Genomic DNA, 18,033 nt, shown 5'->3' on the forward strand with positions numbered 1-18,033 from the left:
TGTAGTGATGAATGTCACCTAAAGTACTTCAATTAAGTTATGGCACAATTTTTTGAAAAAGTGACAAATGTCACAAAAAGCAGTTTGAAAAAAATGTTTTTTATTTTTACTTCAGAAATTCCTAAAAGTAATGCGGATTTAATGTTCATGTGTTTGTTATGTCCATACACATGTTAAACCTGGCCCATTATGTCATCATTTTGTTGGGGCAGGGGAGAGCGGGGGGGGGGGCATGACAAATATTCGAGCTCCAAAATGAGGCATGAGAGAAAAAGTGTGAGAACCACAGCTCCAGGGAATGACCTGCTCTGTGCATCCGGACCACGGGCTGCATCACGGCATCGAGCAGCCTCCTCTGGCGGCGGATCTCCCGCTCGGACTGCTCCACTCGCTCCTCGGACTCTGCCGCGGTTTCCTCAAGCACCGCGAGGATCTCCTCCCCCGCCGCCGCGAGCCGCTGGGTGAGCATCGCTCTCAGCTCCGGGACTCGAGCCTTTCCTCCTCCTTCCTCCACCTGCATCAGGAAGTCTTCAGCGGCAGCGAGGATCCGCTCATGTACCAACACCCGCAGCAGCTGCACGGCGGACATGTTCCTCCTCTCTGCGCACATTGAGTCTCTGAGAGCAGCGTTGCCAACTCCTCAGGAACGAGAGAAGCTATTGGCTGTCCTAAAAGTTGCTAAATGACGTCATCGCCTAATTTGCATGATTTAATGGTTGCTGTAGGACATACAAAAAGCGAGAAAAAAACATCCTAAATATGTTTAAAACTACAAATGAGCTTTCTTCTACAGAAGCGTATTGCATTCACTTGAAAAACTAAATTCAGTTTTTTTGAGATTATTATCTCGGATATTCTGAGATAAGTTCCCAATAAAATAAAAAACAGAACTTTTTTCTCAAGTGAATGCAATACGCTTCCGTATTCTTCTGTTGATTCTTGTTTTTTACATTTTTTATCTTGCCATTGAAATAAGCCATCACTTCTCAAAATAACTTCATGACTTTAATGCTGTGTGTAGACCCACATACATAAATCAATTTTGTCCTGTATTGTTAAATGTTAGTATATCAAACTTAATCAAGAGGCTGTTGAGTGGGGTGGAATTGCTAGCTCTACGTCCAACCCTCCTCCTTAATCCGGGTTTGGGACCGGAACAATTATCCAAAAGATAGACTCTGGCAGAGCAAGTATTTTTTTTCTTAAATTTGCTTTAGTTTTCAGGGCCCTGAAAGGGTTCAGGTTCACCACGTTCCACACTATAGGTTTGGAAATGTCTTGATTCTTAGATGCATCATAATGTGCACTCTGCATCGATGAAGAGACTGAACTCAATGACTCATGTTTTCCAGTGACAGTGAAGATACACTGACACTTACATCTCACTCTGTAAGCCAGGGCAGGTGGATGAAGAATTTGGATCATTCACTGAGGTAAAAGTACCAATACAGTAAAGTTATATTCCATTACAAGTAAAAGTACTAAGATGGTTAAGTAGAAATACTCAATAATTAAATTAAACAAACTCCGACAGTAAAACCAAATAAACATTTTCTAGGACTGAAAAGCAGCACTGAACGGGCCCGAGCACATGCATTTTGAAGCGTTGCATGCTTTTTGCTTTATGTAAATTGAATGATAGTTGTAAAACAAAGCTTATTTCCTGTTGCCAGTAGGTGGCGCCATCAGTATTATTACAACATATTTTTTATATTTTCTCTGTTTATACTAATGTTGGTGGTTTAGATTAGTTCCCTGCTGGTTTGAGCTGTGTCTTTGTGTTGTTCACCAAACTGTTAACTAAAAAAAAATTCTGAAATAAAAACTGCAAGAAATAAAAACATACTTTATGGATGAATCAAGTTGCTTCTGTAATCACAAAGCGTCAACTAGTGTTTCTCCATGGAGCGACTACAATCAGGACAAAGATGCATGTTTTGTTTATTTCAGCACTTTTAATAATTACTTAGAGAGGCACGAATACAATTAACAGGGCTACCTTCATCTATATGTGCGCCCACATCTGACTTCCTGCTCAAGCCTGTGAGGCCCGCAAGCGTGACCGGACAACAGCCGAAACACACACACACACACACACACACAACAGCTTCACCTCACGATGGTATTCACAGGAACACTCCCACACACACTCACAGAAGCAGACACACACACACACACTCTGCTGACCCTGGCTTTATTATTCCTTTCCTGAATCCGTATACGAGATGTGACTGAACAAGTTTCTGTCTGGAGCCGAGCAGCTGCGACAACTTGAGGTAGATAACATTCTCCAGTCACCCCAACCATTAGCTGTGACACACACACATACACAAGCACACACTCACACTCAGCCGACTAATCTATTTACCTTCACAAACATTTTAGCATCTTCTGTATAAGGTTTTATGTCTTAGTGTCTCTTTTATGTACAGATACCGCTATTTAGCTAAGTAACCAAATTAAAAACAAGACAATTTTGTTTAACAATTTATCTTTTCAACGTTTCAAAAAGAATAAAACTACAAATTTTGATTTATTTATGCACAAGTATGTATTTGGCTAAAATGGAAAGAAACTGAGCTTCATATTGTGAGCGATAGTTATTGAAACCACTCGTTTTTTTTGTACCATGGTCGACCCCCTCATGTTTTTTAATACTTTCATGTCCAGGGTGCCACAGCATCACAAGTAGTCTTCAGCCGTGTGTGTCGTGCACCATGTGTTTCTGTCTCCTTTCTCCGAGTTGGAACAACAACACACAAAGTGCTGCTGTCTCCACACAAGCCTCCTCCCTCTCTGCCTCCGTCCATAAAAACCACAGCGAAGAAAAAATAACACTTAAAGTAACAGATCATCAGTTATAATGTAACAAACACTACAGGGACTATATAGTTACATAGGCATACATCGAACAACTGAATAAAACACATCAAAACACAGGTGTTGCATAACTGACATGTCAGAAGTTCACACGTCCCCCACAAAGAGCTGCAGGGAAATATGAGTTTCTGCTTTACAAAATACTGCACAGCTAGTTTTTGAAAAGAAACTGTGGAGGTACATTTTGGTGAAAGGGTTGATTGTGTTTTCCTCGGACTAAAAGTGTTTCTTCATGCAGCAGGTTGAACGCTTTGCTGCGTTTTACTCGTATATTGGTGGAGTTGTAATGGTAGAAATGATGAGCTCCGTTTTAAATGATTGTGCTCTAATTACAGAGGTTGCAAAGATTAAAGTGTGTCAGTGTGAGAAGCAGTAGCTACAGTGTGTCCAGACTAGGTGAAGCATTTGTAATACTTCCACAGTTTCCTTCATTTTGGCACTTTTTCTCCTACATGTGCTCATAACATTTCATCTGCTCAGTCTGGGACTCTAAACTTTAAGATTTCTGTTTGGTAAAACATTATAAAAACATTGAAACATGAGCATTAAATAGCGCAGACTTCCTCCACACTTCCTTCCCTAAGTATAGCGCCGCATCAACCAATAAAAAGTGAGACTGTAAGCTACGAGTGAAGAGGACAAGTGCTGAAAGGTTGGTAGTGCAAATTCAACAGTGCTGTAACTACGTCACTCTTAGTTTTAAATGAGATGTAACCACGTTAAAAGAAATTAGCGTTACTCTAATTCACACGTGTCCCTTTGTGCTTTTAATTCAATGCCAACATTTCTGGAGGCAAATTTGAGATTGAATCTGTGAACCTGTGAACCTACCAATTTACTGAGCTACTGTGTGCTGTCAAACAGCCCTTCAGATTACAAAAATATATATAGTCATTCCCAACTGAGCCCGACTTCAGACACCATAAATATACATGTGCATTATAAAGCTCACAGACTTATTGAATATGAACTATGGCTATTTTTCCTATTGAAATAACAGCATCCTTTGAGGGTGGTGAATGACGAGTAGCAGTACCTGATATCTAAAAGCCTTGCACCCACCTAACTGATCGTGATCCGTGTTTAGCATCATTCTGTCTGGTCCTTCTCTAAATCATCCACAAGGTAAACGACACTGCAGCTTTAGAGAAGACGTTCTGACTCCAGCCGTGAGGCCGCCCTGCGTCTTCAACCTTACACTGCTCCAACTTAACCAGCAGCTTCCAAACAGACTGAGGTCCAGACTGAGGGAGAGTTTCTGAGAAGCTACTATCTGCTGATCTGCTGACCGCGCAGATCAGCAAACTGTATTTGATATAAAAAATGTGCTGTTATGAGTCAGCTTTCCACAGCAGGGAGTTGAAGGATTGTTTTCTATGCAGATTTACTTATTCCGAGCAGAGTTCAAAGATCCACTGTACAACTTTTCTCATGTTTTGTTTTCTCCCAGGTTTAGCACACGTCTCTGAACCTCCCACAGTCAGGTACACCAGACAACACGAAAGACTACGAGGTTCATATCAACAGCACATGTTCACTTCTTTGCCTATCTTTTACACAGTGAGTGCCAGTAACTGGACAACAAAAGAGGGAAAGAATATGAAAATGTAACAGAAAAGAACGTTTTCAGAGTTAAAAGTGTCTCTATGCTTTATCTTCCATGTGCAGGTGGTCTGTGGCCCGGTGTGGACTCACACTACTCTCTCAGCCAATCAGCTGATTCCCAGCTAACTGTTTCCTTTATCCTTCAGTTCCTTCAGACCATCTGCCAATAGAAAGTTGTCCAGCCTTCCAACGACCCCTGCCCTTCATAAAAACCCAATTTGGATTCTTCCCCCAAGAATTTCCGGTGGCCGGTATCCATGGCAACAGCCCCTGTGTGCAGTGTGGGGCTTGAGAGTGTTTTTTATTTTATTTCTAGGAGTAGATGGTGATGACTTCACGGCCACCGCCTCGCACCAGGAGGACCCGGTTCAGACCCTCGAGGAGAACTTCCAGGAACTCCATGTCTGAGAGGACAAGAGTCAAGGTACAACATGTCCAGAGGGAATCACACTATCACACCTGAGTACATCACATTAGTGTATAACCCACAGTATCACACCAGAGTACATCACATTAGTGTATAAGTATCACACCTGAGTACATCACATTAGTGTATAAGTATCACACCTGAGTACATCACATTAGTGTATAACCCACAGTATCACACCTGAGTACATCACATTAGTGTATAAGTATCACACCTGAGTACATCACATTAGTGTATAAGTATCACACCTGAGTACATCACATTAGTGTATAAGTATCACACCTGAGTACATCACATTAGTGTATATCCCACAGTATTCCACCTCTCAGCCCTCATACAGCAACAGTGGTGGAAAGATGTACTCAAACATTTTACTTAAGTAAAAGTACAGATAAATAGAAGAACTTGCACTCAAGTAAAGGTACCTAATTTCCTATTCTACTTGAAAAAAGTAAGTACTTGCTTTTAAATGTAATTAAAGTATTTAAAGTTAAAGTACTTGCCAAGTGTAGCATATTCCCCAACACAACAGAATATTCTATTTAATAGAAAAATAATACAGACTGTCATACATCTCTTTTAAATATGGGCAAGGCTGAGGTATGTCTAATGACTGAAGCGGTGTCTCAATTCAGGGATCCATCCTCCTGAGGACCCGGTCTACACAGTCGGCTGCGTCCTTCAACGGCCGCAGAGACCGCATAGTTCTTGGTTGATTATTTTTTTTTGAAATATGTTAATTTAACATGTGTACCATTAGCTGTAAGGTTGAGAGAACTTATAATAATTCTTTTGATGTTTTCGCCTCACTTTTTTCCGACATTGTCTCTTTGGAAAACAGTTTGTCAAAGAAGTGCAAGACATCATTGGGTATGTTGGGAGTTATCCAGCGGGTGGAGCCTCCGCTGCTCGGGGATGGAAGGACGCATTGGAGGAGCTTTCAAATTGGGACAGTTTAGTCACGCTGCTCTGGTGCCATCACCTTCAAATGCAGCCTCCACAGGATGCAGCCCCTGTTTGGATTTCAAATTCTAGCTAGTCTGTGTCTGACTGATCTCTTTGCAATAAAGATAGGAGGTGGAAGCATGAACAGTTTGGGCCAGATAAATGGCCTTCACACAAATGATTTATAAATAACCTTTTCCTTCCTAGAGTTCAATATTGAGATTAGCTAGAAATGTGTGTGCGTCAAAACGCTGGTCAGTCTCACACTTGTCTTGATAAAAGTTCTGAGTGACATTGTTATTGTTACAGCAGGAACACAACATTCTTTACTCAAGGCTAGTTTATGAAACACAACATCGAACTGGCAGGGTAGGGAGAGTTGCCTAGCAACTATCAGAGTAGGAGCGTGACGGAGAGCGGCATATTGTCACTTCCTGGATTCCATGACAAGAGGCGTGGGACTACGGCTGTGGACCAACTAGGGAGAACCAAATTGATTTGCTGTGACATCCCTCCAATATTTTTAACCTATCACATTAAACCTAATATAATTATAAGAAACTCCTTCTGTTCGGCGCCATTATTGTCTACCCCGTGCTGATTTAGCCGAGGCTGTGTATGAATGCCCATAGCTATGCCTCTTAAACTTTCATTGCTTCTAAATAAATACTTGTGATTTGTGATAAACGAACACGCCAACATCACCCGGATTTAGACACAGCTTCAGTTTCAGACGTTTCTTCACCAGTGATGCTGTTGCTGCAGGAGGCAGTGTCTCATATTACCTGCCCACTCTGACTGGATCAGTTCACCACTTTCGTTCTCATAATTTTAATTCCTTAAAAAAATGTGAGTTTATAAATTTGGTGAGTTAAAGTGAAAAGTACCTGAAAATAAATCTACGCAAAGCACAAATACATTAAATATGTAAATGCACTGAGTTACATCCCACCACTGTACAGTGTACAATGATACACTCCATCAATCCCATCAGAAGGCATTAGAATGCACGTCACTCATTCAGGATACAGTTTTCGTCTCCTCCTCTGTTCCTGGGTGGTCCAGGCATGTTGAGCAGAACCATGTGGGCTCCCTGCGACTTGTTGACCACCACCCCGTTCAGCTTGACCGCCGTGTGCATCCGACGGACATTAGCCTGGTTCCTAATTTGACAGGAGGTCCACAGTGAGAAAAGACAGCACTGAAGAACCCCACTCCTCTAACCTCTACATCTAATTAGTAATATATGGAGAATAATCATAGTTTATTTGTAGGCCCTCTTCTGCTCTTAAAAATAACTACACTGTGACCTAACGTGGACTGGGCATCTAAGATATCTGTATACTGGGGGTCTGAAGACATTTTGATTAATGTATCCCAGAATCGTCATGACTACAACAGCTCTTATTCACAGCGTTCATTTTGACTTGTCATAGCAGAAAAAGCGCATTTGTTACTAACAACGTTTACAATGGTTCTGATCTATTAATGTGTCTCAGTGGATCTGTTCAGATTTGGAATTAACAACCGTCCTGAGAGATCCAATCACAAGTCATTTGTGTTCATATTCAGATCCGATCTTAGCGCTGACCACTAAGGTTTGGATCAGGACTCAGGACGGCTGTGACTACCGGGTCTGAACAGGGTCAAAGATCCAGCATGAACAACACCAGGAGCCTGAAGCAGCTCAATGGAATTCATTGATTTTATAATTTCTACCTTTGCTCTTCCTGCTACACAATTGTTTTTGTTTTTAAACTGTTGTGGTTAATGGTAGGACTTACGACTTACTCTTTAAATAAATAAAACCTTATTTTTTTACAGTGCAAATGGAAACTCATAGAGAACAAGCTCCCTTTCACAGGACCCTCTTGTTTACTTGGATGTCCAACAGGAAAATGTATGTAACAGGATGTTTCTCTGACGATGAAATTAAACCTCACTTTTACAGTTTGTCGGTCTAGAGACAAAATCATCACTGGTTCAACACAGTCACATGAATCAATATGAAGAAGAAAGTTGCATTTTCATTAAAGCATAGTTGATGTTAGTCACAAACACAAGTTAATAAACAAAGGCAAGTTTAAGGGACGGAGGAGCTGAGCTTCAAATAAAGAGGCAGCATGTAAAGACATAGGGGACATTCAAATTCAACATTAAAAAATTTGTTATGGTTATATACTGATGCTATAGTTTGTCATAGTCAGTTGTACACAGTTTATTAATAGTTACTAGTAATAGTAAAGTAGTATTCAGCTCTGAAAATGTTGCCTCTTTATCGTCACCTTCACAAATGTTAGATCATAATGGTAAAAGCACAGGACACCAACTGCCAGAAGATAAATTATATTAAGCAGAAACACGAAGAAACACCAAATTCTGCTTTCCATTCCACTGAAGAATAATATTTTCCCTTTAGGCCAAAATAACATTTTAACGGTGGAGGGGAACCACAAATTTGCTTTTAAACACAATTTCATGCAAACTAAATGGAAGCTTGTCCACCAACGCAGAGTGTGATGTTGCATCGGTAAGTCCATGCACATTAGGACACACAAACGAGGACACAAGCACACAAGAGGAATGACCACATGAGCTGGAGGACACTGAATGAAGCTACGGTTGCTGCAGCAGCAGAACACACACACACACACACACACAGACACATACACAAATACACGGCCTAGGGCAAAGAGAATGCGACTTACAGACTCTCCCACTCTCTAGAAGGAGAAAAATGGGACAGAACAACAGAAACAGGCTTAGATGCTTCTACGTCAGCTCTCTGCACCACACTGCATGCAACTGTCCCAAAGGGATCAAAGCGCCACCCGCAGGTGACACAAGTACACACAATAAAGTTACATGAAGCTGCTTGACGTTCTTCCTGTCCTGCCTTACAATACTGATTAGAATTATAAACTTTATCAGCCAGGTGCATCTAAAAACAAGAGAATATTTGTTATTTAATTCAAAAAGTGAAAACTTCATAATTATTGTAAATTCATAAAGTGAAGTAAAGTGACCCCTTTTTGATTAAGTTCCGATTATTACAGCTTACAGCTCAGGTAATTAAAACATCCAGTATCTTAAAATATTAAAATATTTGCTAAGATCAATAAAAAAAGGATTTACAGAACAGAAATGTGCAGCTTCTGAAAAGTATGTTAATTTATGCACTCGATAGGGACACAGGTTTCTGCATCAATGCGGTGCATCAGCCTGTGGAACTGCTGAGACATTATCTAAGCCCAGGTTGCTTTGATAGCGGCCTTCAGCTTGTCTGTATGGCTGGGTGGAGTGTTTCTCCTCTTCCTCTGGACAACACCCCATAATATCATGGTCAGCAAACCAGTTAGTAGTCACTGTGGACAGGTGGCAAGTCCTGCTGGAAAAGGAAATTGCATTTCCATAAAGGTTGTCAGCAGACTGCTTTGACTTTGGACTTGGTAAAACACAGTGGACCAACCCCAGCAGATGACATGTCACCCCAAATCATCTCCGACTGCGGAAACTTCACACTGGACTTCAATTCTGTGCCTCTCCACTTTTCGTCCAGACTCTTTGAAGCTCTCCCAACTTCTTGAATCAGGTTTGCTAACAATCATTTCAAAGATCCCGTCATCCCTGTTGCTCGCGCATCTCTTCCTGTCATCTTTCCATGAATGTGCTTCAATGCAGTGACCCTCTGTGGCTCCTCCTCCTCGTAGAGTGTGGCAATGATCGTCTTCTGGACAAGTGTCAAGTCAGCAGTCTTTCCCATGATTTTTGTTGTGTACTGAACTAGACCGAGAGACACTGTATTTGTACTGTAGGAAAAGTAATTTAATCAAACTCTAAATAAAATAATTAAATAAATATCACCATAATATTAACATTTATTTTAGCTGTAAGCTGTAATTACTGAAATTAAAATAAAAATGAAACATTTTTCATTATCTGTGACAAATCTAGGATATATTTTATTTTCCTTGCTGACAAACCTTTTCAGGACACCATCATTCTTTTCAGATGCACCTGTAAATGGACTGGGACACACGTGATGAAGTGCACACACTTACGGTCGGTCTTGGATGGAAACGTGTTGGTGTTCATGTGTGTGTCTGTGCGGCGTGGCCATGCACAAAGACTGAAATGGCTGAAAGTGCACACACACATGCGCACATGTACCAAGTGCAGCCTGAATCCACACGCCATGCACACGCTCGTCCCATTTCACCCTGTTAGGCTTGTCTCTACTAGTTCCACGACACACGCTGTCCTCCTGCACTGAGGCCTTGGCACCATCCTGAAGTAATGTCAGTTCTCCATGTGCTGTAGTTTGAACGTCACATGCTCTGACTTCTTTATGTACTTCAGGATTAACATGAAAATAAATTCAAAATGGTGCAAACGTCTCTTACAAGGCACATGAATCATGTTGTTAATCACCACCTTCACAGTGTATAATACTTGACACTCCAACAATATGGGAATGTATTTAATGTATTAGTATTAGTTAAACATCCATAGAACAAAACGTTCACTTTTGCTTCTTTTTAGATGTAATCGTTCAATCGTGTTTGGGTCTTGTTCAGAGTAAACTATTGGATACTTACGGTTTCATGTTGAACAGGTCACGCACGGCCACATTGGCGTTGCACTCGCGATTGCGATTGCGCTCTGCAAACAGCTTGTCCTTGGTCCAGGTCATGTGAACCCGATCGGGCCCTGTTTCGGCCTTGTCGTTTATCGTGGCGTGAGATGCCGTGTTTCTGTCATGGATGAGCTGGGCCTGGAGAGGACGGAGAGATGAGGGTTAGAAAAACTGTACAGTTGGTGGTGGTGGTGGATAAGAGACCAAAGAAAGGAAGAGAAAGTAGAAGAAAGAAGAAAAAGTGGTGCAACTGGTCCAAGATAATGTGATGAGACAAAAGAAAGGGATTAATGGATAATTGGGGAAGTTGGACGAAGAATAAGGTATCACACACGGGGATGAATAAACTGTGCAAGAGAATGAGAGATTGGCCAAAGAAAAAAACAAAGATGGACAATTACAATCTGGGATACAAACAAACTGGGAATCCAACATTTTTCCTTCTACGAGTTTGTGCGACAACATGCTAGAGAAACAATACAAAAATGTTTAACCATCACAACAACGCACAGGGGCCACAAAAGAACAGACGTACATCAAAAGACAATATATACAGTATATCTGGGTAGGTTGAAGGCCTTAGCAGGGGTCAACACAACACATTTATGGTGTAACTGACAGAAAGGGAGATGTGGTGGTGGTGAAGGAGTAGTGTGATGTCAACCAAAAAATGTTTTACTTAAACAAACATGTGTTTGCAGCACTATAACAGACTATAGTGCAGGAATAATAATGTACAGAAGAGCACAGAGTAGGATTTACATATCAATATTAGAGAGATTTAAAGAAAAACATAATGCAAAACAGTTCACAACTTTGTTCACTTCTTTTTGAAGAAATGTAAACAATTATTTACCCAATGCCCATGACAATGGATAAGAACAAATTATTTATTTATTATCATCATCTGTCATGAAGATATAGTTAAAGATCTACATCTTAATGTACTGGTTCACATTTCATAAAGCAAAATTAGCTTTTTACAACAGAAAACAGGAGGCTCACTTTGTACCATATTTAATGGAGTCCTCATCGTCATAAACATCTGAAGATGTGAGACTGTGAGTTAAACAGAATGCAGAACAATTTTAAAGGATCTGTGTTTGAGGAAGTTATTCTTGTTAATCACCAGCTGTGACTGTACAGTATGAACGAGGGGCTGGACAACTTTTAAAGTTTTCGAATGTAATGTGATGAAAGTCGATTTCAAGCCTAAGGTATCATCACAGAGCAATAAAGTAGTCAAGTCGACTAGTCTGTGAAACCCCTGGTAGGGACACTGGTAAAATTAACGAGTGGCTGGAGGAAGGGGGAAGTCAATGTGGAAATGAATGGATTAGGAGACTATGCTAGAGGTCAAATGAAAAACAAGAGAAGACAGTATTGCTTACTTACTTGCAAATCATTTTAAAGATCACTAAAAAGAGAAAAAGCCAGGTGTGGCTGAAATGGTCCTGATACACCAGAGAACCCAATTGTTGGAGGGATTGTAAAAAAACACGATGCTGCTATTCTTAGATCCTTTATGACTGATTGGGTCGAATTGTACTGCTGAAAGGCAATTTAACCTCAAATAAAATACGATATCCTCTCTACAGGAACATTTTATTTTCAGTTTTCTGAGAGAATACTGTCCACTCTTTCTGGTTTCATTTTTTTTCAGGGGAGTGGGATGATGGGGGGGGGGTGGGATGTTGGACTGCAGGCTCGGGATGCAGCAGGCTGATATTCACAAAGCAGATGTCAATCACTATACAGCAAGGAGCCCTACTGCTGGGATAATCTCGACTTAAAACCGAGAAGTCAGATCTGTAATTCGAGAGTCACCTTCTCTTGATGGGCAATTCAAAAGGTTTCATGACAAAACTGGAAATTGCACTGTTCAAATTTTACAATGCTACAATCACTGACTCGTAGTCCTGGGCTACGTGAGCCTTCATCACTGGTGCAACAAGGTTACCCATGATCCTTTACTCTTGTCTAGTACTATCAACATGGAAATCAACCATGTGCTGGTGCAATGGAGAAATTCATAGAGAAAAAAGTGCAAACATGCAGCTGATTATTCATCGGCCCTAAAATTTTTCTGTATCTCTAGTTCTACACTGCCTTCAGGAAGTCATTAATGTGATAATAAAACATGTTTTGGACATGTTCTATATTAAAAGCAAAGTATGTAGAATCTTCAACTGCTTCATTGCTTTTAAGAGATGATCAGTGTCGAGATTCACAACATAAAAAATATTACGGTACTTAAGGGACATTGATGAAACCCTTCGGTAAATTCAGCAACATTTTTTTCAACTATCAACAAGTTTTCTCCATGATCATAAAACATAAGACTGATTAGCACCCGTCCTCTCTTGGTATTGTTCTAATTCTCATTTCGAAGGTCAATCTTAAAATTCAATAACTACATTTACACTCATCATAAATTCCCTGTGACAGTACTGATGTTACACCAAAGCAGTATTTCTGCTCTTCTGTCTCTCATTCCCATCTGTGTGTTCACTGTATGAGCATCAAAGTCTAATTTCTGACATCTGCTAAGAATGAAAGAGCATTTTTCAATATTTTAATCCAGGACGATAATGGAATTTATCAAAACAGTCCCATGACTAGCGACAGCTGTGGCTTTGTGAAGATGGGCCGGTGAGGTCTAACAGTGAGGGACAGTGGGGTTGACAAAAATCGGCTACCTCGTCCTCCTGATTGTCCTCCACCGTTGAGGACTGCCGGCTGAGGCTGGTGCCCTCGGCAGCTCCCGGGTTCTTCCTCCGGATTGAATTACGCGATTCATCAGAGATACTCTGAATCTGAGCAGTGTGGCATGGCCCAGAAAGGCGGTGGCAGTTGAACAGGAAAAGGGGCCATTTGTCATATATTGCAGCAGTTGGCCAGATTTTTATAGAATACTGTTGTCATTTAACTATGCAGTCTGGTAGTGACGGAAACAAACTAATAATTTGTTTTACATATTTGACAAAGTTATACAAAGTTATATGTGCAGTTTGCTAGTCGTAATTTTGTTTACACATGCACTAACAACATTCGGTATCAATAAATGTCATCGTCTTGAAGATGGTTATGAGCCTATGTTATATATATATAATCAAAGACAAAAGCAGCCACTTGCATTCGAATGCAACTTTAGCCAGACGACAGACTGTGAGTGTTAGGTTGTGTTCAGCTGGAGAAAGTGTGTATTACCTCTCTCTCCCTTTCAGTCCTGGACAGCTGCATCTGCTTCAGCATCTGAGACCTCTGCTCCATCACCAGCGTCTTCTCATACGTAAAAGCTGAGATGTCATTATCATGCTGCAAAGATTGGAACAGAGACATCAGAATCAATCATTCAATACAATTCTGACTCAAATAAAATAAATGCAGTTTAAAGACGGTTTTATCAAATTTAGATTTTTAAAATTGGATAGTAAGACAATAAGAGGATTTTTTAGACTCACCATCTCCACCACTTCCACCTCTGCATCCAATCGCAGGTGGTAAAGGAACATCTGGAGATCTTTCTTCATTTGGATGCTGTTGTCATCCATCTGGGCCACAGTGAAGATGCGCATCTTACATTTCCTCCACACCTAGACGGAGAGTTATTATAAACGGAAGTAAAATGGAAACATAAGAGTCAGTCAATCAGTCAGGGGTAGATGGATGGAATGATGATGACCCGTGAGAGGAGGCAGGACGAGATAGATGTGGTAAAGCCGAAGTGAGGGAGAATGTATGCAAGGTGGATTTTGAATAAGTATAAATATCATTTTTAAGGGTTTACACAAACAGTCCCCAACCTTGTGCTGTCGCAGCAGGAAGGGCAGCAGCATCAGCATTCCTCCGTCATGGACCACCCACCACACATCAATGGTGCCCTCCCCCAGGCGGTCCTGGTTGGTAGGGAAACTGTCCACATTCTTTGCCACAAGTAAGGCATGATGGGCGGCTGTGGACTCCCGCACTGTCTCTGGATGATAAAAGGAGAGCGAGTGCGTATGAGACATTGTCAGTTAAACCCTGTGTGTTCTTTGTGTCTCTGTATAGACCTGGTTTAAACATCCCTCCAAACACAAGTGAACAGCTCTGAATACAGTTGTGAATGTATCGTAGAGGAATTGAGGTAACACTTGAGGTCACTCAGGCTACATTGATTTAGCAGTTGAACACATACACATCCTGGGCCACATTAGAGGGTTGTCTCTAATGGGTGAAATCCTTTTTCATCGTCGAGCTGCTATATCTCTCTCTCCCTAAATCTCACACCAACACACAGATACTGAGACACTCACAAACACATTGACATCATGTGTTTGTCATTAGGCTTAACAAACAGAAATTATGTATATGTTTATTTGCAATTAGGGCGTGGAAATGAGTTCTGATCATGAGTGGTAACTGGAGACACATTCTAATGCCAGGTGTGAACCGACGTACTCAGACCTGTCCACCTGTGATAAGATCACGTGAGATGATGTCAATACCAGGTCTGAACTGGGCCTATGAGATATTATGAGACAAGCAGGTGTGAATATATGCCTATAAGATGTATTATCCATATTTCAACTGTATAACTGGATCAACTATGATGTTGTGTAAATTCTCCATCGTGTTCTCCTGATTCATTCATCTCTGTCTCTACCTATGAAGTTCTTCCATGACTGTGGGTCATTGGACTGCCTCCAGGCCCCGGGCCAGGCCATCAGGACTGTGTTGTGCTTCATGCCTCCCAGCCCTGCAGACTGGATGAGGTGGGACATGCCATCTCTGAGGTTTGAAGACACCACGACATGACAGAAACCCTTGGTCCGCTCTGCTGACATCGAGGACTTTATGTTCTGGATAAAGCATGGAAGAAAATTCATAGTAGTCAATAGTGGTGGAATAGAAAACAAATTAATTATTGGGCTTTTAAAAATATGTCTTTGTGGAGACACTTACATCTCAGTGATCCACTGATAGCAATCTCATCATTAACTCATACTGATGGGTCTGAACAAATGAATACAGCTCTCTGTATAATCTGGAATTCAGCTCCTGCACATGATTACTTTTGTAGAAAAAAAATAATCCACTGATTTAAAATGCTTTTGAGGACAAATCAGGTTGACAAAATAAATTAAATAAATAAGAATATGAATTTCGGCCACTAGATGGCAGAGTTAATCTGCAGCGTGGGTGTAAAAGGATTGTCCTGAATCTAATAATCTTGATTGACACAACAGATTATCTAGTGGGGCCAGAGGTGGATTGATGAACGCTGCCATTAACACAATGCATTATTTAGCCAATTTTACAGGGACAGACAATTAACTGTCCCCATCAATTTCTACTTTTAGTTGAACAGGATCTTAGATGAAGAAAAATGAAAGATGAACATGACAATCCACTGTTTGCATTTTCATTTCCCACATCTACATGTTTTTGATTGGTGGTGTGTGAGTGACATTTTACCTGCTCAGCCCTCTTGGCCTCTGCGTCTTTAGTGAGATACGTTCCCTCTAAAACATTTCCCACAATCGTCAGGCCTTTTCCTGCTTTCAGCTGAGTGGTCAGGGAGAGCAGGCGAGGGTGTTTGACTGCTTGATCAGAGTCCACGTTCAGCAGCACCAACACCTGAGGCCTGGATACATCAACAGGGAAAAAAACAGGCAGGGGGAAGTCAGGTTTCATTTCTTTGAAAGGTGTTGAGTGACAGGAGTTGCCGTTGATCCTCCAGCCTAGCAAAGAAACAAAATGATAATTTAAACATCTCCTGTATAGTAGAATACATAAGTATAAGTAGAATGTATAAGTAGAATCATCCTCACTGTATAACTGGATATTGGAAAACAATGCAGGTAGACCAGCAGAGGAGCTGAATTAGGACTTTACCGACCCACATGTGTTCATCACAAGACCAATAGTGTTAGTACGAGCAGATTCCACACAGAAGAGGAGCAGAAACTATTATTTTTAATCAGGAACATCTGTATTCATGGTAATATCACAAACCTAAAGTCACAGTTTCCACTGAAAATTAAAAGTCACCTGGCAGTTTGGCTATTGGATGGGCAGTCTGCGAGGTCAGTGCAGGCCTCTGCACAAAGTGAAGGCTTAGCAACCTTTTTTGTCAGATTAGGTAGAGGACCAAGAGATTAATCTAATTCACCCTCTGTGTCTATTCCTGTCTCTCTTTTGTACAGCCCACCAGTGACAGGTGGCACTGTGTCAACTGTAACCAAACACACACACTGTACCTCCAGTTCTTTGTGTGTGGTGGAGCCTCCTCAAGTCTGATGAGGGCGTAGCGCGCTGCATTAAGAGACAGACCACGGATGCCGTCACCCCATTCTTTCTCTGCCCTAAAACAAACAGATGATTCACAATGAAATAAACAAGAAGCTGATTCAAAACAATGACAGTGGAAGGATTTTAAGCTTCGCAGTCTGGTAAAAGGGAACATGTTTTGCATCTTTTTGTAACCGGATATCTGATATGATGCAAGACTCTGCAATTTCCACAAAAATTACATATATATTATTGTATTTATGTTATTTGAAGTTTTGAAGGGAATTGAGGCTGAGGAGAAAACCTTAAATGATTCAAATCAAAAATGTCTTTAAAACAAAGTGGATGATCCTCAAAATGCCTGGTAATTAAAAAATGAAGCTCAGAAGCTCAGATATTAACACTATGCACTTTCTACATTTAAGCGAGATTTCTTTCCTTGCTGTCAGAAGCTTATACTATTCAGGTACAGCCCTTCTCTATTTGAACACTTTTGAACCAAAGAAACTACTGAATACAAAGTTCTTCTTACCCTCTGTATTCGATGTATTTGTAGATGCACCCAGCGATGGCCATGGCAACAATGGCATAATACCAGGAGCAGATGAACATGAGAGCAAGGCACAAGCTCATTCCCAGGAAAGACAGAGCCCTGTAGCAGAAATCAAACTTTACAAGTTCAGACTATAAACCACATAGCCCATCCACAGTTTCAGGTTGTCTGCACGTTCATGGAAATGTCTTGATAATTTGAAACCAGTGCAGAATGGATAGCGGAGAGGCTCAGAAGTGACTTAAATTATGAAACCTACTGTGCTACAACATTATTTCCCTCAGCGTTTGTTGCGGAAGTGTCCCAGTAAAGCTCATCATCTCATTAACCACATTTTACATGTATATTTATGGTTGTGAAGGTGTTTCTCTGATTCTTCAAGACTGCACTGTAAAGGAATCCTCAGCTATTTCAGGAGTAGGATCCTTGACAGTGTTAAAGCTGAGTCTGAAACTTTAAACATAATGTTTTCACTGTTTGAAAGTGAATACAGACAGCATAGTAAAGTGGGAAAATGTAATTGCGAGACTGTGTAATTTGTCACCCACCAGTGGTAGTATTTGAAGCGTGGTCTCCAGTTGGGCGTTCGCAGTAGTGTCTGGACGGCACAGGCCAGGTTGACAAACAGGTAGCACATGAGGAAAAACCTGTGCGAGGAGAAGAGTAAGCCAAAACAAATTACTACTAACGTCTAATCTTAATCTCCATGTT

General features: G+C 40.9%; 1 protein-coding gene across 1 annotated transcript in view; it reads right to left on the minus strand.

The window, feature by feature from the left end:
- Positions 1-1,924: 1,924 nt before the first annotated feature.
- The window catches only part of slc12a7b (solute carrier family 12 member 7b), a 48,150-nt gene continuing 32,041 nt past the window's right edge, over positions 1,925-18,033 (minus strand). The window contains exons 14-25 of the mRNA XM_061093909.1: positions 17,871-17,969; positions 17,302-17,421; positions 16,739-16,843; positions 15,954-16,122; positions 15,142-15,337; positions 14,300-14,469; positions 13,958-14,089; positions 13,704-13,811; positions 10,456-10,631; positions 8,566-8,580; positions 6,887-7,020; positions 1,925-4,889 (exon numbers count right to left, since the gene is read on the minus strand). Coding sequence (XP_060949892.1) covers positions 4,798-4,889; positions 6,887-7,020; positions 8,566-8,580; positions 10,456-10,631; positions 13,704-13,811; positions 13,958-14,089; positions 14,300-14,469; positions 15,142-15,337; positions 15,954-16,122; positions 16,739-16,843; positions 17,302-17,421; positions 17,871-17,969 — 1,516 coding nt within the window. The 3' untranslated portion in view covers positions 1,925-4,797. The remainder of the gene's footprint in view (positions 4,890-6,886; positions 7,021-8,565; positions 8,581-10,455; positions 10,632-13,703; positions 13,812-13,957; positions 14,090-14,299; positions 14,470-15,141; positions 15,338-15,953; positions 16,123-16,738; positions 16,844-17,301; positions 17,422-17,870; positions 17,970-18,033) is intronic.

The sequence above is a fragment of the Limanda limanda genome, chromosome 20 (assembly GCF_963576545.1).
Source record: "Limanda limanda chromosome 20, fLimLim1.1, whole genome shotgun sequence".
NCBI lineage: Eukaryota > Metazoa > Chordata > Actinopteri > Pleuronectiformes > Pleuronectidae > Limanda > Limanda limanda.